We start from the raw sequence: 26,327 nt of genomic DNA, 5'->3' as shown, positions 1-26,327 counted from the left end.
TTAACAACATAAAATTTTCTTTTCATTCCTTATTAAGCTTAGCCTATACAAGATAGGCCTAGAACACCAAAAACCCTTTAAATCCTATGGAATATGCATAAGATTACTTACAGGTCACTGAAAAGCTAACATTATTTCCACTAGGCCTATTAACAATTTCCTTGTCTTTTCTTTAGACTAAACAATTTCATATTTCTAAATTTTTTGCCATTGAAGCGTTCGATTCGCAATTCTGTGTTGACTTTCTAGGTCAACTTTTTACTAAATAAAACGGCAGCAGAGAAAAAAGTCAACTTTTAAGTTGACTTTTTCGAGTCGATTCGAACGCAACTCAGGTTAACTCCGTGTTCTTTTACTTGTGCGATTACTTCTCCACTTATCCCGGTCTAACCCCTAAAAGATATCAATAAATACTTATCCGGCCACGTGTCACATGAAAAGCTACGGATAACCAAGAGAAATGAGATTGAAGAAAAGACTAAATTAATAAAGCATTCTGGTAGCCTAATTTTTGAGCTTCTTTGATTACTGTTTTAACAGTTAGAATTAAGGTATTTAATATATCGATATGCCGAGTCTGATGAAGTGATTTTTATTAAGATGCTTTGACTTTTTAGGGGCGTTCCCGCTCTGTCTAAAAACAATTTCTACATAAATTTTCATAGACTTTCTTAGGCTCATAGCTTTCAATGGGTACATGAAACTTTGATGAATTTTATATATCTGGAGTCGGCATAAAAAGCCAATTCATTTGATGTATCTATCGTTATCAAGATTCCGTGTTTTAGAGTTTTGGTTTATATTGTGAGAATTTGCTCCTTACTTACAGATTGTTACCATGAATTATTTGATTAACTGATCAGGCTTGGAATCAACTTTCAGATTGGACATTGGTGGCAGACTTGGACAATAATTTTATGACAAGATCGTATAGGCATTTCTGAGACCCTTATTACAAGACTTGCATGACCTAACTGGATCAGTTTTTCTTGGAACTAAAGACTCACTGCTGAAAATCTGGAGACCCGTGATAGATACAGCTGCTGATGAAGATTGCTTTGCATTGACTACTGAAACTTCATCAATTTCTTCCTACAAACTGGCTTTATTTTGTAGTGGCTGAATCACAGGGACAGTGACTTCACTTGCATCTGTTGATACAGATTCTATTAAGGTCCAATCCATGTCTATTGCTATTTTACGCTAAACTTGGAGATGATCGTCATAGTTAATACACAGTCACTAGAAACATGAATTGAGGTATATGACAATTGTAACCTGATCTGAAGTAGGATCTGAGCAAGGCCTGTAAGCTTATGTTTTATGTAGCCAAGACTTTTGGAGGTTCTCAGCAACATTTGAGAGTCCACCCACACTAAACAGAGCTTAAGAGCAGGCCTTTGTCAAGTTATGGATACAGCTGTGCATGCTGTATATCAACATATATGAGTCAGTGAATTGAACATGTTATTCTTCTTCTTGGCTATTTGCGAAATAAATTTCTATGTTGGATATTTTCTGCTGGACTCTCACCAGTGGATACCAGAAAAAGCCTAAATAATATCATTTTCGATATTGATACTTAGGCTTTGATATTCAGTATTGGTATTTGGTGTGATATATTGATATTGATATTTAATATATTCCAACACTTCTTTTAAGCACTGATTTTTAAATATATATATATATATATATATATATATATATATATATTATTATTATTATTATTATTATTAATCTATTACCCTCAAAACAGAAAAGACAGAGTATTTAAAAGAAAAAGAAAGAAAAGCACAAAAATGTAAATACACTTCCACTACAAATATTATAAAATAATACTGGTCCAGGGGTGGTTGGCTCTTAAAACATTGGTACTGAATTTGGAGCTTCTTCTCTGTATGGCCATGGAAGGGTTGGTGACCTTATATTTCCTGGAGATGTCACCATTGCTGTGCCACAAAGGGAGACGCAGGAGAAACTTGGCATATCTGTAAAATCCACTGCAAATGGCCTTCTTTTTGGTAGCTGTGAAAATTTTCCAGAGGGGAACCAGAGCAAGCAGATGGGGGGTAGTAAAAGCATTGTATAGCCGGGCAAGGAGAGGACAGTTGAAACAATACTTATTGGCAACAAGTAATCCATAAGCCGCTTGTAGACAGGAACAGAGGTGGTTTGTCAGTGCTGAGTGTGTGTCCTTCAATGTAGAAGAAATAGGAAGGCCAAGATACGCAAGGGACTCACAACACTTAATCAAAGTGTTGCCAATTTTAACGGAGAGGTTAATTGGAAGCTTATTTTTGAACCATTGAAGAAAAGAAGTTCTGTTTTAGATTTGTTGAAGTAAAGTCCAATCTCCTTGTATGCTGCTGCAAGTGAGTCCTAATTTTGTTGAAATAATGATATCAAACAAGAAACATGAAAAATGTCATCAGTAAAGTTCAGCAGCAAAAGATTAATCCCACAGAAAAAGCACGATGGCTTTATTACTTGCTGTGCTTTGATAATAGTGTTATTAAACAGTGATGGAGAAGTTTTGCAACCTTGATGTATGCTTTTCTTGACACTCAGCATTTCTTTAGAAGGAAAAGTGCTGGACGGAGAGAGGATCAAGATGACAGCCAAGAGCTTGTAGTACATACTGTAAACAGGGGAAAAGATGCAAGAGGAAACACCTCGCTGAAGGGCTTTGAGCAGGATATGGCCATGTATGCCAGAATCAAAGGCTCTCCTAATATCAAGTGCTCCAAAGACGAGAAGATCACCATTTTTATATGCATCAATAAGAAGATTAGCAAGATTGCTGTGAATGTGTTCCCGTCCTGAGTGCTTTTTGAACCCGAACTGGTTGTCCCGAGTAATGCATCAAAGTGCAATTTCATCAAAATAAGGGATTTAAATAGCTTAAATAAGGATTTAAATAGCTTAAAAATAAGGGATTTATATATATATATATATATATATATATATATATATATATATATATCTTCCATTATATATCTATATATCTTCCATTAATTGTATAACTGTTAACTGTCCATTGTCAACTGAACACTTTCATTGTCCATTGACTAGTTGTATACCTATCCATTAATTGTCTGCTTTAACTATATAATTCAATTGAGTAATTACTGGTTGTTTCCTTTTAGCTTCATTTTCTCTATATTCTTCTTATTGAATATTGTGCTATGGGCCAACTCAAGCTCAGCAACTGTCCCTTTTCCAACACTTGTTGCCCTTTTGGCCCTCTCGTTTGGAATTTCACTGCCTCCAACTTTTGTTGGCGCTTTCTTTGGATTCTGGAAAAGGGTAAGAATTTTGTTTGATAATAAGTAATTAATTTATCATAAGCAGTTTCCACGGTTTGATCTCTTATAAAATTAAAATGAATATAAGCACTTATCTTTAGCAAAATAATCCTTTTATCTTAAATTAAAATAATTCACTGTTATAGATACCTATCTCCCATTTCTGTGCAGGGTCTTAGTCTTTTTTTTAAAACTTCTTCTTTAATTTGTCATTAATTTTCAATGTAAATTAGAATATCTGGTCAGTCTATTTTCTTTGCAAACTATATGACACCCTGTATGAGATTGATAATAATGTTGGAAACGAAATAGGAGTGTGTGTTCACTCCTCTTATGAGTTTGGAGCCTGTAACAGTTCTATTATTTTTTAAATATTGAGCAACAGTTTGAAATGCAATATATTCCATCAATAACTTTTTTCAAAGCCATCTTATCAATTTGCAAAATGTAATCAAATTGCCTCTTCTTTTATTATATCATATGATTCTGCTTTTTTCTTTCTCTTTTTTCTCTTTTCATTGTCTTTGTCTACCCAATTGTTTTTTCTGCTCTTTCTTTTTTAAGGAAGAGAGGTTTCTGCTCTTTCTGATGTAGGTTCAATTATAATTTTTGACAATAATAATATTAATTAATAATGTTATTTAACAATATTAATTAAAAATATAATTAATTAACAATGATGAGGTTATTTTGGACGGCTGCTCTTGATCAGTGTCTTACTGATCAATTACATATATATATATATATATATATATATATATATATATATATATATATATATATATATATATATATATATATATATACATATCTATATTTATATATTTGTTAGTATCATGAAAAGAGAAATCACCAATGCTACAGCACAAACACAAAAAAAAAAAAAAAAAAAAAAAAAAAAAAAAAAAAAAAAAAAAAAAAAAAAAAAAGAGACAGAAGGAGAAAAGGAAGACTGTTTTCCTAAATTAGTGATTAATATAGACCAGCACTTGAATGAGGCCTTAACCCTACTCATCCATACAATCACATAGGTCAAACAGCATAGCCACACACAATCAACCATAAAGAATAATCCATGGACAGGCAGTCATGTCGTCAATAAGTATAAGTCGTCATTTACCGAACAATAGAAAAAATAATATAGACAAATAATTCAGAGGCAACACCCAACATAAGGGCTCATCAGGAGAATACACTGGCCTATATAGGGTTTCGCCACTCTAAATTCTCTACCCAGTACAGTGTTGTGGCTACCTCAGAATATCCATGCATTAATGTTAAATTAACATTTAACTTGCATTAATAGTAACGTAGAGTTCCATGCTCTTTGATATTCCTATGTCCAGTCTAATTCAAAAGCTCACAAATTCCTTTTTTTTTTGATATGGAGGAATAAAGCGTTTTATCAGCCGATATTTTTTGTTAGTTATGTATTCCGCATTTTCAGTTTTATTCTTCTCTTTAGGGAATTGAACATCCAGTGAGGACAAATCAGATACCAAGGCAAATACCAGAGCAGAGCTTTTATACCAAACCCTTGCCTGGGATAATTATGGGTGGAATCTTGCCATTTGGATGTATTTTCATACAACTTTTCTTCATTCTCAATTCTATTTGGTGAGGCACTTTCTTTTTCGTGAATCTAGGATTATTGTTATGAGTTTAAAATATATTTTTAGTTTTGAATTTTTAATTAAGAAAAAGAGGTAAAGGTTTTTTAATGTGATAATGCGAGGTAATAATTTTTGGCTAAAGATTCTGAGACTTGAGCGTCTATTTATAATTTTCTCTTTCAAATTCCAAAAGTTTACTTAAGGAATGATAGTATTCATGCCTGTTTACTATCAATAAATATAGAACATGCCAAACACAGTTTTGGTCTGTTTTTCTCAGTTTTTGCATTTAATGCACATTGCTTCCGCTCTAAAAATAAAATGAATCTCAGATCCCAAAATAAATACTAGGTTTGTTTTGAAACGAAAACATCGTTTTGTTTCTAATCTTTCGTTAGAAATGTTAGAAAGCCTCATAGAACCGCGTTTTATAATGATTATCGTTAGTTTGAGCAAGCCTAAAAAGGTAAAAATGCCGCTCGTCATTTACGTAAAAAAAAATCTAGTGGCTAGTGGTCCTTTTTTTATGGGTGTTTTTGAAAATGATGTTTTTTTCCCATATTAATATTTCTAAAATATACAGCAAATTGCAAAACTATAGCTTTGTTTTCTAGTTGCAGTACATCCAACAAGAACATTTAGAAATTAGACTAATAATAATATTGTATTTGTGTTTGATTAAATCAACAAATGTACATTCACGAATCTTACTTCTTTTCTTCTTTTTATTATATAAAGAATGAAGTGAGATTCTATCAAATTAGAATTCTCTTTAATGTGAAATAATTAAATCTTTTTTTGAAACAAAAAGGGAATAACGGGGAAGTAGGGAGTGTACGGATAGAAAATAAGGAGCATTAGGACAAAAAACGATTATCTTGAAATCGAAAGGGTGAATGGCATGGAAAGAGGAAACGTTGGGAGAAAAAAACAAGGATAGACAAAAAAAAAGGATAAATAGAAAACATGGAGTGCAAGAGTAGAGAAGCATTATCTTAAAAACAAGAAGGTTAAATCCGTGCAAGTGGCAAGCGTTGTAGGAGAAAACATATGGAACAAAAAAAAAGAATTAACACTAAACATAATGTGCAGGAATAGAGAAGAATTATCTTGAAAACAAGAAGGTAATTAGCATAGAAGTGGTGAGCGTAGGGATAGAAAACGAAGATAGACAATCAAGCAAAAAACTAGAAGATACAGAAAATAAGAAACTTAAAGATAGAGAACAATTACCTTGAAAATGAGAAGGTAAATAACATACAGATAAGGAGCTTAGGGAGATAAAACAAGGACAGACAAACATAGACAAAAAACACGGATAAATGGAAAATAAGGAGCTTAGGGACAGAAAACCATTATCCTGAAAATGAGAAGTTGAATAACATGTAAATAGGGAATGTAGGAAGAGAAAACAAAGATAGACAAACATGAAAAAAATAAGGATAGAAAACTAGGAGCGTAGGGATAGGTGCCGATTATTTTTAAAACAAGGTGAATAGCAAGGTAAGGAGCATACAGACAATAGAGATATGAAAACCTAAAATGAGCTGAAATAAAGTTATATCATAGATGAACCCCAAAACCATTTCTAGCGTCCATCTCAATTTCATCATTGAACTTTGGTTGACCAAAGCTTAGCTTCATGGTTTGATAGATCAAGAAATCCGGACTGGTTTGATAGATCAAGAAATCAAGACTGGTTTGATAGATCAAGAAATCCGGACTGGTTTGATAGATCAAGAAATCCGGAGTGGTTTGATAGATCAAGAAATCCGAACTGGTTTGATAGATCAAGAAATCCGGACTGGTTCGATAGATCAAGAAATCCGGACTGGTTTGATAGATCAAGAAATCTGGATTGGTTTGATAGATCAAGATCCGGACTGGTTTGATAGATCAAGAAATCCGGACTGGTTTGATAGATCAAGAAATCCGGACAGGTTTGATAGATCAAGAAATCCGGACTGGTTTGATAGATAGATCAAGAAATCCGGACTGGTTTGATAGATCAAGAAATCCGGATTGGTTTGATAGATCAAGAAATCCGGACTGGTTTGATAGATCAAGAAATCCGGACTGGTTTGATTGATCAAGAAATCCGGACTGGTTTGATAGATCAAGAAATCCGGACTGGTTTGAAGCTTTCATGCCTAGTAGAGATAGTTCTGTAAGAGCCAATGGTCTTAAATTTCTTAGTGAAAAACTTGACAGCAGCTTTTAGAGTGGATTTGAGCACTTTTTTTTTCAAAAAATGGAGAAGGGATGGATGTCTCTAAAAATCAAAGTGTTAAAAAAAAATGGTTGCTAGACATATTTCTAATGAAAATTTATGTTACTTTTGCAAATATTGTCAGCTATAGTTCTTAGAAAAAATGACACACAGATAACATCCCGAAACCCCGAGTGAGAAAGGCCTACCAGAAAATTTACAGTAAGTATGCAAGCAAGAAAATTTGAGAAAGTGCATCAGATAATATGATAGAGTAAAGACTGTGACATTAATTTATTGCACATTTATGCTTATGAATACTTGTGATTATTATAACCGGAAAAAGCTTATCATTCCTGATTTGAGTTCCTCTGCCTTCACTCAATACCCTGAATAAAAAGGTATAAGGATAAAGATATGTTAATAAAACTTTCTGGAATGTATCTAGGACAGAATTAGGGGAAATGGGTTTAAAGTGAAGCCGTTTAGGAAATTACAGCCTAATTAACTTTACACATTTGCCATGGGTTTTGAATAATAGTTTTCTGAGTTATATATGTTTGTCTCTTGTTTTCGTTTTTTTTTTTTTTTTTTTTTTTTTTTTTTTTTTTTTTTTTTTTTTTTTTTTTTTTTTTTTTTTTTTTTTTTTTTTTTTTTTTTTTTAGTTTCACATTATCCTTTGTTATTTTACAATGAGCTGCCTTTTCATTTTGGCATGATACTTGCATATGTGATAGTACGATGATTCGGGGATGCTAATTCTGGAACTTGCTTGTGAAAGATGTCGATTTTTGTTCCTAGAAGGGGCGTTGCTGAAAGATGGATGCAATGCGCCCAGGATTGGAAAAACGATCCATTAAAATGCATATTCCGGGGACTTTTTGCCATCTCGTCTTAAGCCGCTTGACTGCTTCTGCGTCCACTTTAGAAAATTTTATTTGTCATTAACCTGTTTTGGGGTTGGGGCGGGGGCTGTTCGTCTTTCTTGAAGCCCTGACCCTTTCAATAATATGAAAGTTGAAATATAAAACGTTGAAAAAAGTTGTTTTATTGAAATTTTGAATGACATGTTTAAGCCTTTTGAACTGGACTTCTTCGGTTTTCAGAGGACTTTTTTTAGCAGAAATTTTTTCCGGTGATCTGGGATCCAATTTTTTCCGGTGTGTGCTACTACAATGGTTGTCTATCCCTCATATATTTTCAATATGGTGTATCTCAGGATCGAATTATCGTAATATGCTTTCAATAGCTAGATAAGGATTATTGATGAGCTGTAAGAAAAAACTACATTTTTCTTGGTTCAAAGCTTTTTTTCCAATGGATCCACTTTCTAATGCTACTGCTTAGAAAGGAGCAAATAGTAATTTCTCTTTCTCAATTACAGACTTAGAAACTGAAATAACAAACCGAACCGGAATCTTGAAGAAGCAGGGCATAAAATGGTAGACGGTGGTATGTTTAGATTTTTTTTGTCTTAAAATATTATTTATTATTATAAGAATATATTTTGGCAAGGGGGCAAAGGAATCGTCTCTTCAGTTTGAAACTGGTGCCTTATCTCTTGTTCGTTTCAGCAAAGCTTTACAGTCGAAAGCTGAAATTTGATTTGAAAAGACATAAGCTTGGGGAGAGAACTTCTGATAGATACCTGAAGCACAGACTATAAACCTAAATTTTGCGCCTCATACACTTTAACCTTACACCTGAAATTTGAGACTTTAGAAAAAAATGAATGTTAGTTACAAATTGAATTTAGATCTGGAGGAAAAGGAGAGTATACAACCCCATTTTTATGTTTATTATTTGGGCAACATTAATTTTGTTTATTTTTTCCAGGTCAAATCAAATGTATTATATGTTTGACTTCCTTTTCTTGGTGTTTATCATTTTGGTTATTATTTGTTCAGATACAACTATACTTCTCTGTTATTTCCACCTATGTGCTGAAGTAAGTAAACTTCAATTCAGACTAATAGTAAAATGTTGTTTCGAAAACTAATCTATGAGAATTTCATAAAATAGCCTGTAACCCTTTAAAATGATGTCGGATGGAAACAGCTTAGACACTAATATACAGTAATAAAAACTACTACTTGCCCATGAGAAGCTTTTGGTGCAGAGCTCTGAACTTGGTGCCTCCTCCAAGCCCGCACTCCGACGTGTAGATCGTACTACAACACCATAGGCAGGAACGCAATTTTGTTTTGTTGCATACACAGCCTAGATACCAATATTGGTATATATGCTGTACTGCCAGTTTTCTGTCTCCAGTCGCTAGCATCGCTACCGCGCACTGTGTCCCAAAAATAAATTGAGTTTTCATAACTGTAGTGGTATCTAAGCTGTGAATGGAGGCAGAAATGAGGCAATTATCAAATCGCCATGTCAGAAAGCCTTGTACAGGAAAATGAAAGCTCTCTGGCTTGAACAACAATTAAAATCCCTTTTTTGAATGAGTGACAATGATGTATTTTTTTTACTCTACTGCTAACAGGGCACTGGAATATCGTAGAGAGCTTTTTAAGGCCTCGTTTGAAAGTAAATTCCAATATTTAGTGACTCTTGTAATTAATTAAAAATAATATTGAATTCAAATACATTTAGATTAAATTCACGTTATAATAATAATCAATGCGTTGACGTTACAATCGCGTTAAAACACATATTTAGAATAATTCTTAACTTTTTGGCTTGCTACAGGTTTTGCATACACAGCCTAGATACCAATATTGGTATATATGCTGTGCTGGCAGTTTTCTGTCTCCAGTCGCTAGCATTTTTTGTTATTCTCGCGAAGTTTTTCTAGCAGAAAACTTCTCAGCTTTCAGAAGGAGGGAGAATGGTTGTTGCACCCCCTTCCCCTTGGTCGAATTTTCAGTAAACTTTTTTTTTGGGGTGGGGATTGCTTAAATAGTATATTTTTAAGCTAATTTCTTTGACTTTACAGTTTCCATAAATGACGATGATATTTCGATTGGAACAGTTTTTCGCTGAGTGTGCGATATATAAATATTTATATAATATTAATAGTAATAATATTAGTGGTAACAATAATCATTCTTAATTGCAAAAAAAAGGCTTTAGCTTGGAAAAACGAAAATAAAATATAAGGAAAGAGAAGAGGACACGGATTTTTGTAACTGATGTGCTTGTTCGATAATCTTTTAAGACTACCGGTGATGGCGGGGCTGTGATTAATCTTAGAATTTTTAGAATTGTGATTTCACGTGCCTGAACTTGATCTTACCTCTTTATGGGAAATGCCACATTCGTGTCATTTTGTTCCAGAAGAAGAGCATGTTTTATCTTAATAAATGTGTTAGAGATCGGCAATTGAGGTTTTGATTTTGTTTTCAAATCCAATTCGATAATAGTATATGCTGCTAGAACCAAGTGCCATTTGACAATTGAGGTCCTGTTTTGTTAATTGTTAAGCAGTGTTGTCACATTCACAATCTGGCTGTTTTGCAAACGGTCTATAACTTGGGAAATCATCCAATTTGACATTTTATTTTAGGACTACCAGTGGTGGTGGAGAAGTTTTATGACGTCTGGATTTACAGTATTTTATCTGTTTGCTTACTGCATCCATTACTATATGACTAAATTGAATATCGACCCGGGTGCATCTTCCTTCCTTTATTTTGGATACACCTTTATTATGGTGGCGCTTTTCTTTATAATGACTGGTAAGTCAGTTTGCTTAGTTATTAGCCATAATCTATTTTTGTTTTGTTACTTTTAAAACTTGTTCAGATAATCAGTTTTAGTGTCCTTAGGGAAGTATAAACCAGGGCTAAGAAGTAATGGAGATTTTATGGTTGCTACAACTTAAGGATGAGTCGGTTAAATTTTCACTTTTAGATTAGTAATTAAGAAGTCCTTGGGTCGTCATGAGACCCTATAGTCTCCAGTTTTAAAGATTAGGTGCAAACGGTTGATGTATTTTATTTCTATAATGTTTATCCCCTATTTTTGTCATATTTTTAAAAAATGGCGCGTTCCAGAAACCAATTAACGCTAATGCTAATTATTCCTTTGCTTTTATTTTTCTTCCAAAACACCTGAAAACAAAAGAACTAAAATTTTTGTGCTTTCGATTAGTCTAAGCAGTTGAACTACTGAATTTTATGTTGTTGGCCATTTAAAAAAAAAAATCTAATAATTAACAAGGGTGTATCCAGGATTTTTGTACTGAAGGGGGTGGGTAGGTTTTTTATGAAAAAATCCAAATAAACGTATCAAAATTCATTTATACACTTTTCTGCTACGTTTTTACAAGTCCGACTATTTTTTTTTTGGGGGGGGGGCAAACCTGGTACCCCCCTGGACACGGCCTCGATAACAAATAATTAATATTCTTGAGGGATAATTGGCTTCTGGAAAATACCCTTAGTATATGATTCTATCAGCAAATTTCTTCGGCATTCTGACTTTATTACATCCAAAGATCAGGGTTGCCATGGACATACACCAGAGATCGATAAGTCAGAGCAAGTAAAGTTGACTGTACCCCAGTATGAAGTTTAATGGATAATTGTCGATATTTTATATGTGAAATGGAGGCTTCTTGTGTTATAAATAAGTGAAGCAGTTAGGAAAAGCTAAATCTCACAAACCCATACATGAAGTCCTTCAGAAGTTTCTAGTACAAGTAAATGAGGAACCACTCTTAACATCTAAAGGTCAGAGGTAGAAACCGCTGTGGATATCTCAAATCCAATAAAATGCCCGGGATAGACGGTATACATGCAGAACTGCTCAGAGTAGAATCCGACGTTGTCATCAATCTGTACCATGAGACTAATCCCCTCCACCAAAATCACTATTCGGGGCGAGGAAATCGAATGGGTCGACCAGTTTATTTACCTAGGAACTGTGCTATCATCCACAAACGACTCCTGACCCTTGCCTTGACTTTTTTCAAGTGACTACGTTCTATTTGGAAAAATAAATACCTACTTGGTGCCTCCTCCAAACCCGCGCTCTGACGCGTAGATCGTACTACAACACAATAGGCGGGAAAGCAATTCTTGTTTTGTTGCATACACAGCCTGGATATTGGTATCTAAGCTTTGCTGCCAGTCTCCTGTCTCCAGCCGCTAGTATCGCTACCGCGCACTGTGTCCCAAAAATAAATTGAGCTTTCATAGCTGTATTAAGCTGTGGATGGAAACAAAAATGAGTCAATTGTCCAATCGCCATGTCAGAGAGCCTTGTAAATGCCTAAAGTTTAAGCGCTAGTTTAAGTTAATAGCCTAGTTAACACATAGGAAAAAAACGTATTGTTTAAAAGAAAGTTTGCTAGTTTCATATTCGATATCCTTCTGGTTCTACGCTATTTGGAAGGAGGGATAATGGTTGTTGCACCCCTTCCCCTTTGTTGAATTTTCAATAAATTTTTTTTTGGGGGGGGGGATTGCTTAAATAGTATATTTTTAAGCTAATTTCTTTGACTTTACAGTTTCCATAGATGTCGATGATATTTCGATTGGAACAGTTCTTCACTGAGTGTGCGATATATATATATATATACATATATATATATATATATACATAATGTTAATAGGAATAATATTAGTAGTAAAAATATATGTTGAAGTAATCGTTCTTAATTGCAAAAAAAGGGTTTAGCTTGAAAAAACACAAATAAAGTATAAGGAAAGAGAAGAGGACCCGAAATCTTTTTAAACTGATGTGCTTATTCGATATTTTTTAAGACTACCGGTGATGGCGGGCTGTGATTAATCATAGCATTTATAGAACTATGATTTCACGTGTCTGAACTTGATCTTACCTCTTTGTGGGAAATGCCACATTCGTGTCATCTTGTTCCAGAAGAAGGGCATGTTTTATCTTAATAAATGTGTTAGAGATTGTTTTCAAATCCAATTCGATAATAGTATATGCTGCTAGAGCCAAGTACCATGTGACAATTGAGGTCATGTTTTGTTAAATGTTAAGCAGTGTTGTCACATCCACAAACTGGCTGTTTTGCAAACGGTCTATAACTTGGGAAATCATCCAATTTGACATTTTTTTAGGACTACCAGTGGTGGTGGAGAAGTTTTATGACGTCTGGATTTACAGCATTTTATCTGTTTGCTTACTGCATCCATTACTATATGACTAAATTGAATATCGACCCGGGTGCATCTTCCTTCCTTTATTTTGGATACACCTTTATTATGGTGGCGCTTTTCTTTATAATGACTGGTAAGTCAGTTTGCTTAGTTATTAGCCATAATCTATTTTTGTTTTGTTACTTTTAAAACTTGTTCAGATAATCAGTTTAGTGTCTTTAGGGAAGTATCAACCAGGGCTAAGAAGTAATAGGGATTTTATGGTTGCTACAACTTAAGGATGCGTCGGTCAAATTTTCACTTTTAGATTAGTAATTAAGAAGTCATTGGGTCGTCATAAGAACCTATAGCCTCCAGTTTTAAAGATTAGGAGCAAACGGTTGATTTGTTTTATTTCTGATATTTTTTGCTGATCAAAGTATATGCAATCCATTTTTGGGTCGAAAAATTCCCTCATGAGATATGCCAGTTAGAAAGTATCAAGGGGTTGACAACTTCAGTAGTAATGTACACACTGAAACCAAAAATAGGCCGTTACAGAAATGGTAGCAGATATGCCTCTTAAACTTCAAAAGTTATCTCATTTCTAAAGAAATTAGAGTTTATCCTTTGCTCCTTTCTAAATGATGACGTTAGAAACTTGGCCTACGGCAAAAAAGTCAACTTTTGAACTAAGACAGATAGATTGTTTTTACGGCAGTCAATAGCTCTTGATGAGCTGATCAAAGTATATGTCATCCATTTTTTTGGTAGAAAAATTCTTTCATGAGATATACCTGTTTGAAAGTTTAAAGGGGTTGACGACTTCAGTAGTAAGGTACACACTGAAACAAAAAATAGGCCGATACCAATTGTGACACATATAGGGGGGTTTTAAGCAACAGTCGGCTGCTAGCTCATAATCATTTTCGGCAATGAGGGGTTCGCAACTTTTGCTAGTTGGTGTACCTACTATTTGTTTCCAGTGGTAAGAGATGTAGGGGACTTGTAAGTAATAATTGGCTTTTAGGCTACAATCATCTTCAGCGATGAGGGGTTTGCAGTTTTTGTGAGTTGGTGTACCTGGTATTTATTTTAAGATCCTTACAGATTAACAACTTTAGCGTTTAATCGAAGCGACGAAACAAAACCAAATTGTTGCTGCCGTAACACTTTACTCGGCGAAGCCGAACAAAAGTTGCCGCACCACCTCACGTTACCCATGCAACGTAGATCTAGTTTTTATTAAGGGTTCATGTTTTTTCCTTTGCAACTTTTATTGTTTTTGGGCTTTTTTTTGGGGGGGGGCTTAGTTTTTTACTTCCAGATTGAATGAAAATAGCATATCACTATGCTTGCACATTGGAAACAGGGAAGGGATCCCACTTGAACAATCAAAGGTTGTTTCTAATTCGAACCACGCTATCCCATTGAGGAAATGCATTTTATGACATTGCTTTCTTTTATATTGAATAATAGTGTTCCTCGGAGTTCTTTATTGTGTATGCGCACATAGTGTTGTTGTTTGTTTTAAAAAAAAGGAGCTGTCATTGAGTCTATTCACAGACCTTATTTTTGATCTCCTGCAAATTTAAGAAAAATACCAAGTAATTCTCTAATGACTTTGGGCACAAAATTACTTTATTTTTAATCTACTTCATTATCTCTTTTTTTAGGAACGATTGGATTCTTTGCATGTTTCTGGTTTGTCAGAAAAATCTATTCGGTAGTCAAAGTGGATTAGTGTATTATTTTGAATGTGATATTGACCCAGTGTAGTGAGAATAAAATGGCAAATTTTGCCTTTTTAAACATCAGATTCTTTGTTGTATTGGACTTTAGAAGACATCCTGCGAACAAAAATCTTCGAATTAAAGTGTAAATTGCAGTCTAAGAGTTTTGGCTATAGACTTTCTTTTGTGGTGAAGGTATTCTAATTCTGTATTTTATATTGTTACCCTGGTATCCGGCTTTCTGTGTTACTAATATTACTCCAAATGGGTCAATGTTATTGTAAAAGGAAGTTAAATTAAAGATCAAACAGTGAGGAGATCAAACAATAGAACAGTGAGGTACCAAAAACAAGAATGTGGTTTAGTAATATCGTTAAACAAATACATTTTCCCTTTCAAATTAATTTCTCTACTATGTCTTATTAATTTTGATCAATGAGAATACATGAAATTGCGACGAAGCAGTAACTATAAAGTCTGACTAAAGCTTGTATGCCGGAAATGGATTGGTCATTTTTTGACATAGTAATTAGCAAGTTGCCCTTAGTGCCAAAGATCAAGTCTAAAGGAGAAGACGAATACAAGAAAGATTATTGTTAAGATACTGGGCAGCAATGCTCTTAGTTTCAGTTTCAATTTGCTTTTGGTTCCCGCAACTTAATTCTTTTCCCTTTCTTTCTTCCTTTCTTTTTTTTTCTTTCATCCTTAAGTGTAAAGTTCGAGACGAATACAAGAAACATTATTGTTAAGATACTTGGCAGGAATGCTCTTAGTTTCAATTTCAATTTGCTGTGTGTTCCCACAACTTAATTCTTTTCCCTTTTTTTTTCTTTCATCCCTAAGTGTAAAGTTCGAGACGAATACAAGAAACATTATTGTTAAGATACTGAGCAGCAATGCTCTTAGTTTCAATTTCAATTTGCTTTTGGTTCCCACAACTTAATTCTTTTCTTTTTTTTCTTTTTTTTTCTTTCATCCCTAAGTGTAAAGTTCGAGACGAATAGAAGAAACATTATTGTTAAGATACTGGGCAGCAATACTCTTAATTTCAATTCCAATTTGCTTTTGGTTCCCACAACTTAATTCTTTTCCTTTTTTTTTCTTTCTTTCTTTTTTTTTTTTCTTTCATCCCTAAGTGTAAAGTTCGAGACGAATACCAGAAACATTATTGTTAAGGTACTGGGCAGCAATGCTCTTAGTTTGAATTTCAATTTGCTTTTGGTTCCCACAACTTAATTCTTTTCCTTTTTTTTATCCTTTTTTTTAAGATAAATTGCAAGCCTGTTGGGAAATTCAGAGCTGCACACAGGGACATTCCACTCCCATTAAATACCTCTGTAGGATCGAACTCTCGGAAAAAGTGTCACTTGAAAATGTGGATTTTGTGTTTTAAATGTTCTCTCCAGGACAAATACTTTTTCGGCTACCGCCTTAGGTGAAATCTAAATAGATTTGCGGTACTGGTGGTTTTTAGTAGCTGACATTGTGCGTTCAGAGGTTTTCTATTTACATAGGAATTTGTTACACGATACAATTCGTATCGTTGTATCGTTTGTTTACGATACAAAAATCGTAGAAAGGTTCAAATTGTAAAGGAGTGTGAAGACCCTTGCGTCGTGAAGACCGAATTGTCTTGATGAAAGTACGAATCTGTAATAAGCATAAGCTATTTGTTTTTTCTGTAAATGGTAATCTGTGCAGTTTTAAGAATTTTACGCGAAAATGGAGCTTGTGCTTCTATCAGAAGTTAGCAAGATTTGAACCTTGTAAATGGGTTTAACAAGCCTCTATTTCACTCTGCATCTCAGATGCTGATTATGCTCTTACCTTGAATATTTCTATAAAAAAAATATCCGACAGAGTGTGTTTCATACTTTTTGCAACAATCCAAATATTCAGGGATTTAAAGAGTTGATCATTTGAAGTTCCGCTTTCACCGCTTAGTTCAAGATAAACAGGGCTGTATATACCAATACATGCTTATGAATATCTGCTTTTTGATAAAAATTAGATATGTTGACAATTTTGAAATCGGAGAACTGGCAACATTTTTAAAGTCAAATTTGCGCTACCAGTAGTAGTAATGACATGTCACTGGTCTTACTAACCACCTTTTTTACTGAGTAAACACCAGTAGTAAAGATCACTAGTTTTACCAACTACCTTTATTTTTTATTGCATCAACCGTATGGGAATTTCCTTAACCTTTAGGAATTCATTAGTAGTATTTTAGGCCGTAATAATTCCACAGTATACGCCAGTAGTAATGATCACTAGTTTTACCAACTACCTTTATTTTTTATTGCATCAACCGTATGGGAATTTCCTTAACCTTTAGGAATTCATTAGTAGTATTTTAGACCGTAATAATGCCATAGTAAACGCCAGTAGTAATGATCACCAGGCTTACAAACGAACTTGTTTTTTACTGCCTGAACCGTGTGGAACGCCCCTTAAGGAATTTACTAATCATATTTTGGACGTCACTTCTACCAGGAGTCAGTTTCAGGAGGCAATTGGCCTCAGGATAAGGTTTCTATTAATAATTCTGCCGTACAAACCCCTGAATAAGGCGATTGGTATGAAGGATTGACGAACTTCTCCGGACGCCTAGACTCTGGCAGTGATCATGATGCAAATTTTTCCAGAGTGAAGCGTATGCTTGTAGAATAGTGAGGTAGCTGCCACGTAAAAACTTTTTTAGAGCAATTTCGAGTAGTCTGTCTCAAAAGTCTTGCAAGGAGTTAAGGTCTTTACCCAAAAGCTAAATTTTATAAACAAGCAGTAATGATCCATGTTAATAACATTTAAAACTTATTTTGTTAAAACTTATTATGTTAAAAACTTATTTATTAACCACAATTATATTCCTAAAATTATCGAAAAATTATAAAAGCCGACCCGACTCGGCATTTTCTTGTGGACTTGTGTGAATTGGCTACTAAAAAGCCTTTTTGACAGTCTTAGCATTGGTAAATATCAGTTATTCCCCCCTTCCCCCGAAAATGCACACGAGTATCAAAATTACATGAACAATTCTGAAATACTTGTTTCTGGAAGTTATGTTTAATGATTTTCTGACGAATTCTTTTTTATAAATTTAATTAGTAGACATTAAAGTTTTCAGAATAAAAAAATGCCAGTTTTCTCCTTTCATTTTATTTATTGAATTTTCTTTGACGCTCCAATAACAACTCGGGAAAAATTTAAAATTAAGATACAAATGCCCAAATGTTCTCTTCCTTTGCCAAGTTTTCATTTACTCCACCCCACCTCCCTTCCCACAAAAAACAGAGAAGTGTAAAAACTACTGAAAAACTGCTAAGGTTGAAATCACTTGACTATTCTGAAAGCCATCTTTAATGGATTTCAAACAAAGTCTTCTCCGATATTTTTTTTTCAATGAAATTAATTGATATTATAATTTCACGGAAATTAACTCTCTATGTTTCTTTAATTTTTTATCCTTACCGTTCCCCATCTACCTTTAACCTTAACTGTTAACAGGCTTTGGTTCAACTCGAATCTCGATTCAGATTTTTCTGGATATTGTTCTGGTTATTCTGCCTCACGACTTTAGCCCCTGTACCCTGGCCAGGCAGCGCATGGGCAGATTCAATGGGTGGTTTTAGGGGATCTTGTCTCCACCAAAAGTTGTACTAATTACAGGGGTGGAGGGCAAAAATACCAATTGGGCTCCAAATTTTTATTAGTCCCCCCCAAACATTATTTCTGGACCCTCCTGTGCCCTAGGATGTTCCTAAATCCTACCCTATCAAAGTACACTGAAAGGAAGTCATTAAAATCCAAGCATATATTAATTTAAAAATGAACGCAGGTTACGTTGCATATAAATATATTTTAAGTTTATATAAAGAATCAGTCCACGTCATTTAAATATATAAATCGAGATATCAAAACACTTTATTGCACTGAGTAGAAATATATCAAATATAGTTTCTATACACTAAAAATTCAAAATAGGTAAAAAGTACATTGATGACTGACATAAAAGTCTGCTAGACAGAATTATTTATGTAAGCTGATGGGTTTGGGAGGGGTTGCCTGCAACATTTCACATACTAGTAGTTTCTGCTTTCTTCGAATCGCTTTTATTTCAAGAGTTGGGGAGTGGCTGACATATTAGAGTAGCTATTCTTCATAATCCTTAGTAAAAAATTGTTAATATTTGTTTTAGACTTAAAAAAAATAAGAATAACTAAATCCCTTAGAAAAGGGGTTAATGTAATATCTGCACATAGCAAACTGCAGCTGCGATATAGATCTACTTACTGGCTGGTACAACTCTGTAATTCTCGGGGGAGGGGGTCTTGTTTAATCAACTTCTCAAACGGGTACAAGATATTCGAAGACTTTCTAGCTAACATTATCGTACAATCCCTCGCTATCGATTGCAAGATTCCTGAAAGTTGTTTTTAAGGATTCTGGACATTTGTTATTCTAAAAACAGGCCTTTTTTAGAGAATTTAATTGGGAAAAGTTGATTCACTGGGCCATATCGAGGATTTCTTAGATGGGGAGAGGGTACAAATTTTTTTTAAAAAAAACACCAAAACTTTGTTTAGATGCAATTTTGTTACGTTTACCAGTTTTTGTTTACGAGTTGGGCAAACATTTCGGGGGGGAGGGGGTTAAATCCCCCTACGTAGATACAACTTTGTATATTCATGAATAAATATAGTTTTTGAAATACTTGGTAACAAAATATCATAGCAGTAATTAATGCATTAAAAATCAACTTATTGGTATGCTCAAATATTACCAGTGACAGGTATTTGAAATGTTGCTGATCATTCATGTCAGTCAAGGAGTTTAAAAACACGACACAAGCTAGCGTTAATCACCCCTAAACTCTAACACTATCTTTGGTCTTTAGAAATTCTGCACTTACGTGGGACACGCACAATTTAGAAACCTGGAATGTATTGAGTAAGTAGAGCGCTCTCAAACAAAGCACGTAATTGAATTGAATTCATATTGCTAATCTAAATGTGATATTTTCTATATTATCTACATCTTATCCAAAGCCGCCCAAGTTCAGACAAAAAAATTGTTTCATTGGCTCTCGTTTCGGGAGAATAGTCCAAATAAGAACATAATTTTTAGAAAAAATTTGAACACGTATTTCTTTGTTTGATTGACTTAATTGGAATAATATGGGTGCCTAGTTTCCCCTCTGCTACAGAAAACAGTTTGTAAAAGAATGGATGACCCTTCTGGAGCTTCGGTAACCCCATTTCAGCGGTGATCAAATTCTATCCGGGCCCCCTTAATTTAAAAAAAATGAATAAGATAACAACTCATCGTGGCACACGGCTACCTGAGGCACTGCCGTACAACTGTGCAGTGGCGTCAATCGGGGTGGGGGGCATGTGCCTCCTTAGATTTTTCGCCTCTCCCCTCAATTTTCAAAATATCCTTCCTTATAAGATTTAAAAAAAAAATAAATCGTCTCCCATAGATTTTGAAAACATACATTCCCCCTCCTCTCTTAATTATTGTGAATTGACACCACTGAAGTTACGTCAGTTTCTTGTCTGTTCCTACATCGAGGGTGGCAAAGACAGGTTTGAATTTCAGTTCCTAGGGTTTCCAAGCATTTGTTTCTGTCAAAATGCCAGCTCATTCCCTTATTAGCACCGACACAGAGAAGTATCACGCATTTTTAGCCCCCCCCCCCTTATTTTTTCTGAACTTCTGATATTTATACACACGAATTGTACGTCTGATTGATAGTTTTAAAATGATTGTAGTTTCATTGATATTTTGTAGTTTTGGCAAAAACCTAGTTCGGCATTTTTTTTTTTCCTGGGATAGTAACTTTCAAATGCAAATTTTATATTATCTTATAAATTAACACTACATAAATTTTACGAAAGAGCGGAAAAACTTCAATATTGTGTACCAAAAATAAAATGCCGCCTGAGATTCTCATGCTGTTTTGTGGCATTTTCTCCTCCCCCCCCCACAGTTTTCTAAATTTTCTAAAACGAATAAGTCCGTTACTAAAATATGATTCCAGTTTCCCAGGTAAGTGATGAAGTCCTTTAGATCATCCTTTCTCAAAATTTCTAAGGTTGCTACATTCCAAACAGATCTAATATAAACTCAGTAATATCACAACACCCGAATAATAAAAGTAATTCGAGTCTTATCATTTGTTTCGCTAGTAGTAATCAGTTATTTCGTTAGCTATTGATTGATACATGATAGTTCCTTTACGTAAGTTATCATTTTATATATAATGTATATTTCATTGAAATATACTAATTAATCAATAAAAGGTTATCTTGTATTTGTATTTCACTCTTTCTTATCGATTGTGACCCTGTGTCTATGGGATCACAACCCTGAGGTTGGGAAGCGATGGCTTAGACATCCAGCAACATTTGTAGAGTTGACTCGAATTTTGTATATCCTCTACCATTCAATTATTCGTGGATCATTCCTGTCATTCTATGGTAACGCCCATTCATAATGAGATTTTACTAATGCCAAATAGCTCGTGATGTTATGAGCCAGTTAGAATTTTTCAGCTAATAAGATAGTTTTATGAAAAATCTGGTTGTCAGGAAAATCTGACAACAGCTTAATATCGGTATTAATAAAAATCTCATTGCGAATCAGCGTTTAAGAAACTTTTTGCACAACAAAAAAATCCCCATCACCCCCCCCCAACTGATTCCTTGTGTGCAGCGTCAGTGATTCTAAAATTTACATAATAATGCATATTTTTACAAAAATTATTGGACTTTTTGGACTTCATTGGACTACAAGTATTATTGACTACAGGAGCCATTGGACTATTTCATTGGACTACAGGAGCAAAAAGGCATAATGATGTCATAGAAGGCAAACTCAATTCCAAAACATAGTTTAGTATCTTACAACAACAAATAATGTTGGATGCATCTTCACGCTTTATCAGACGTATATAACGTCTACATCCTACAGCACAGCTTAGATATACAATACACTAATGAAAACTCGATTTATTTTTGGGACGCAGTGCGTGGTAGCGATACTAGTGGCTGGAGACAGGAAACTGGCAGCCTGAATCTAAAAGATCGGAGCAATTGGACAAACAAAACAAAATTGTGTTCCCGCCTATGGTGTTGTAGTACGATCAAGGAGGCGCCAAGTTCAGAGCTATGTACCAAAAGCTTCTCATGGGCAATATAGGAGATTTCTTAACTGTATTGTATATCTAAGCTGTGACCTACAGGTACAGAAAACTGTTTTTACATATTTAATTGTCGATACAATGACATGTTTGAAATCAATTTTTTGTTTGACCAGTCATCATTTTCCAATCGGACACGCATATTTGTAGTTAATTTTGATGTTTTACGTGTGCCCATCAATAGAATTTTTCAGGCAAGCATTCATTTCGTCTGCAGGGGTTGATCTAGGTATTATAGGTAATGTTTGCCTGAAATCTCCCGCAAGCAATATAAAAAACTTTTTCAAGTTTGTTTTCTCATTGTTTTTTTTTTTTTAATGCTGGAAATTCCCAAGCCCCTTCAAGAAATTTCCCTTCCTTCATGATAAATTCCTCCGTGGAAAGATCCTCACACGTAACGCCCTTCACCCTTTGCGGTGACCTTAATTAATGAGAAATTAATGTACAGCTCGGTTTTAAATGTATGATGGTCGTTCAGTAGCATTATAATCACTCTTTTCATTCGAAGCTATCATCACATTAATGAGTTCAAAATTCCATGATTCTAAAAATCAAGGCGACCAATTTTGTTAATAAAATTCATGAATAAACGACGTACATCCTTCATATGCCACACCAAGTTTAGATCTAATAGGAAGCTTACGCTATAAAAAGTTTACGCTATGAAAATCTAGCTCGTGTGTACAAGGGACAATCAAAAATGACATGATCCATAGTTTCATCTTTACCACAAACACATAAAGGGGAACGTATACATAAAGACGTATATAGAACACATAAAGACGTATTGAAAAAATCAGAACTATTACCATACATAGCACGCCTATCGCTCAAATAACTCAATAATCTTAATCAACGATAAATCGTAACCTTTTTCAACCAATTTATACAAAATTCCGGGGTGCCACGCGTTATCAAAAGCACCTTTAATATCAAAAAATAAACTTAATGTGTAACGCTTTGATTTTTGCTCATTTTCAACTATTGTTACCAATTTATCTGAAGCGTCTATTGTTGATCTACTTTTAACAAATCCAAACTGATCATTTGATACCCATTCACTCTCAAGGTTTGTCTCAAAAACTCCATTCAATATTATTTTCTCTAAAATTTTTCCAAGGTGTGACAAAAGGCTAATAGGCCTATACGATGAAGATATACCATCATTTCGCCTTATTTATATTCTATTTACATTCGCCTCCTTCCACGCTCTTGGAAAATACTTCAATGACAAACATGCATTATAGATTTTTAACATCGTTGGAGATAATATTCCAAAATTTTTCTGTATGACTAAACTTACACTTCCATCCGGGCCAGGAGCTTTTAATGGTTTTAAAGACTTTATTATATCCTCTAGTGAATCTAGCGCAATAGGTTCAGGAACTCCTTCACAGGAGTTTAATTTTTCTTTCACTTTATTTCTTATATTTTTATGATAGAAACTCTCGCTTTGTAAATCATCACTCGGAAACCACTTCTTTAACAGTTCTTCGCCAGCTTCAGCATACGAAGAGGTCTGAGTCCCGTCACTTTTTTGCATATGAATAGGTAATACAGGGGGGGGGGTTTGAGCTACAGACTTTATGAATTGTATTCCAAGGGTCTACACTTGCCTGTTCAGCACAAAATCGTTTCCAATCATCAAATTTAGCTTTTCTGATTGCATTTCCATATTGTTTTTGTGCATCTAACAATTTCGTTTCTAATTCGGGACTTCTATTTTTTTTAATTATTTTGTAATTTTTTATATTTTACATGATAAATTTTTTTTAATCTAAATTTGGCATCTAACAATTTCGTTTCTAATTCGGGACTTCTAAATTTTTTGTAAGCTCTATCGGCTCTACAAAAATTTCTACAGAGTTGGGTTAGGTCATAATTCCACCATCGTTTATAATTAGAAAATTTACAATAGGTCTTTCTGGGGGTTGAACTTTCAGTGCATTTTTGTATTAAATTTGTCAAGTTGGAAACTATAACATCTATATCTTCCCGTGAACAAACGGGTAAACTGTAAATACCATCTATATCTTGTAATGATACTGTGCTAAAAATATTCCAATCAGTCTTTTTATAATTATAGCGAACAGGGCCTGAATTATGTTGAAACTCAGCTTCCCCAAAATCGAGTGAGAACGTGATATAACTATGATCGGATTATTCTTACAAACAACACACAAGAAAAGTATGCACAATAATAACGAACAGAAACTAATTCAGAAGTGTCCCCTTACACACAAAAAAAAAAATAAAAAAAAAATCGAAAGAAAAGTAAATTTGGAGTACATTTAATTACTATTTTTATTCCAACCTACTTACCTCAGTAAACTACAGCTTAGGCTGTTCGTTGAGAAAGTAAGGCCTAGGTAATAGCAGGTACTGGTATATACACAAAAAAAAAAAACAAATGAAAATTTAGTACAAGCAAAATTTCAATGTTTAAGCATGAAGAGATATTTTTTTATACTTCTATTCTAAAACCAAAAGTCACCTTAAGTATTCCATCTATGTAACACGTTACGACGTCACTTTCCATTGCGATTCAAATTCCTGTGGTGAAGGGTTAGAAAAGCCACTCTTTAATAAGGACTACATGTGATTTAATGAGTGAAAATGAATGGGTGTTATATTACAGACGCATTTGGGCATCTTGTGTGCAAATTTTGGTAAGACCAAATTAGGAGTCCACTCGCATTATGTAGTTTAAAGCCCAGGACAGGGTTGTTTCCACGATTTTTTATTCAGTTAAGGAGGGGGGATGTTGCAAAAGGGTCTTTTCTGGGCGAGGAGGTTACAAAAAAAAATTAAAAAGCGTCAAAAATTTCTTTATATTCATTTTTTTTATATTTATACGAGTCGGACAAACATTTCGGGTGGGGGAGGTCAAAGACCCTACCCCTCCCCCATGGAAACATTCTTTGCTCAGACCCTTCTGTAGTCACACTTGTCGATAAAACTAGAATTATGCACGATTACAGCGGCGCTTGCACCCACCGTTCAAAATTTCTTGATCTGAACAATATTCAACTCACAAGAATAAAGTTGACAACTCTGATTGGTCAATTGATTGACCAATCAAGAGTTAGGGCATAATTTTCAAGAATCAAGAGTTAGGGGATAATTTTCTGAAACTAAAAACTAAATTTTTACCAATATGCGATACCCAGCTGTAGAAAATTATTGTCATCATATCTAAACCTTAGGTACGCCGCTTAAATTAGACCTCTATTGCCACACAGTCGAGAAATTAAAAGAATCACCGATAATATAGATTTCCTTTCGATTGCTGCATGATCTCCAATTCCCCACTGCCATTCAGAACTTGTGAAAGGTGCAATGCCCGAATCATTTTTGAGACCCTGGCATATCGTCAAAAATCTGGTCTTGGAGGTGGAAGAGGTTTGAATAGTTAAAGCATGATTTTAGGCCAGTAGAAGCAAAGGGGGGGGGGGGCTATTGATTGGTGAAGCTAGTCAGCAGACATAATTTGAGTTGCAGAAGCAATAAAAACGTAAATAAAAAAACAAAGCGAAAAATAAATAAAAAGGGCAAAGAAGATTTATTGCTAACTTGAACTACTGGACTAACCATATGCCTAAATAAACATTCCTCAGGAAAGCTGTCTTGGGTTCTAATTTTTTAATTAAGCATGGAAACACAGTTTAACATGTACAAGAGATTCTTACAAAAATCACAATTTATCAATATTTCGAGAAAAGAAGATTAAAAGTAAATTTATTGTGAAACGTTAAGTGTACTTCCATTTTCTAGATGCTTCCATAACTCTTCAGCTTCAAAGAGGGCGATCCTCTGGGCACATCCCAGTAACAGTTTTAGGCCTCATAACCTGGGTGGAGAGAGGTATACCCGTAAAAACATAAAATAAACGGAATTTAATGTCAGAAAAACTGCATGGGGGAGAGCAGCTTCCCTCCCTAGCCCACGCCTATAACCGCCACTGATTCTCCCCTAATATTGTTTCTGGAGTGGTTGTTCCTTGAGGCTGCGACTCACTACTTCAGCTGTTTCTCATTACTTCATTTTTGACTCATTACTTCAACTTTTGAGGCACTTAATCCTCAATTTTGGTAATAATTTTAAGAGCATGGACAGGTAGGAGACAATCAAACTTTTTTTTTTTGCTATAAGATACAGTTATCTTCAACCTCTGAACCGCTTCAAAAGAAAATTTAAACCA

At 34.4% G+C, this 26,327-nt stretch overlaps 2 protein-coding genes across 5 annotated transcripts in view; both read left to right on the top strand.

Annotated features, from left to right (window-relative positions):
- Positions 1-26,327, top strand: part of LOC136025188 (basic helix-loop-helix ARNT-like protein 1) — a 353,837-nt gene that overhangs the window by 84,540 nt on the left and 242,970 nt on the right. The gene's annotated exons all lie outside the window — the stretch shown is intronic.
- LOC136025180 (transmembrane 9 superfamily member 2-like) lies at positions 414-15,008 on the top strand. Of its 2 annotated transcripts, none has more exons than XM_065700963.1 (7): positions 414-499; positions 3,147-3,306; positions 4,771-4,922; positions 8,964-9,075; positions 10,645-10,816; positions 13,172-13,343; positions 14,866-15,008. In XM_065700963.1, the coding sequence occupies exons 3-6, from the start codon at positions 4,858-4,860 to the stop codon at positions 13,258-13,260; spliced, it is 438 nt and encodes a 145-aa protein (XP_065557035.1). In that variant the 5' UTR covers positions 414-499; positions 3,147-3,306; positions 4,771-4,857; the 3' UTR covers positions 13,261-13,343; positions 14,866-15,008. The 2 variants fall into 2 exon arrangements, with proteins under 2 accessions (XP_065557035.1, XP_065557044.1); XM_065700972.1 differs by having other exon boundaries at positions 472-551.

This window comes from Artemia franciscana, chromosome 1 (genome assembly GCF_032884065.1).
Source record: "Artemia franciscana chromosome 1, ASM3288406v1, whole genome shotgun sequence".
Lineage (NCBI taxonomy): Eukaryota > Metazoa > Arthropoda > Branchiopoda > Anostraca > Artemiidae > Artemia > Artemia franciscana.
The sequence above is the reverse complement of the archived record's forward strand: the minus strand, read 5'-3'. Positions and strand labels throughout refer to the sequence as shown.

Bases quoted from the DNA above. Each gene is read 5' to 3' on its own strand.
- LOC136025180 (XM_065700963.1), top strand. From the start codon at position 4,858: ATGGGTGGAATCTTGCCATTTGGATGTATTTTCATACAACTTTTCTTC. The intron at 4,923-8,963 runs GTGAGGCACTTT...TATTTTTTCCAG, and splicing joins TTCATTCTCAATTCTATTTG to GTCAAATCAAATGTATTATA. The intron at 9,076-10,644 runs GTAAGTAAACTT...ATTTTATTTTAG, and splicing joins ATTTCCACCTATGTGCTGAA to GACTACCAGTGGTGGTGGAG.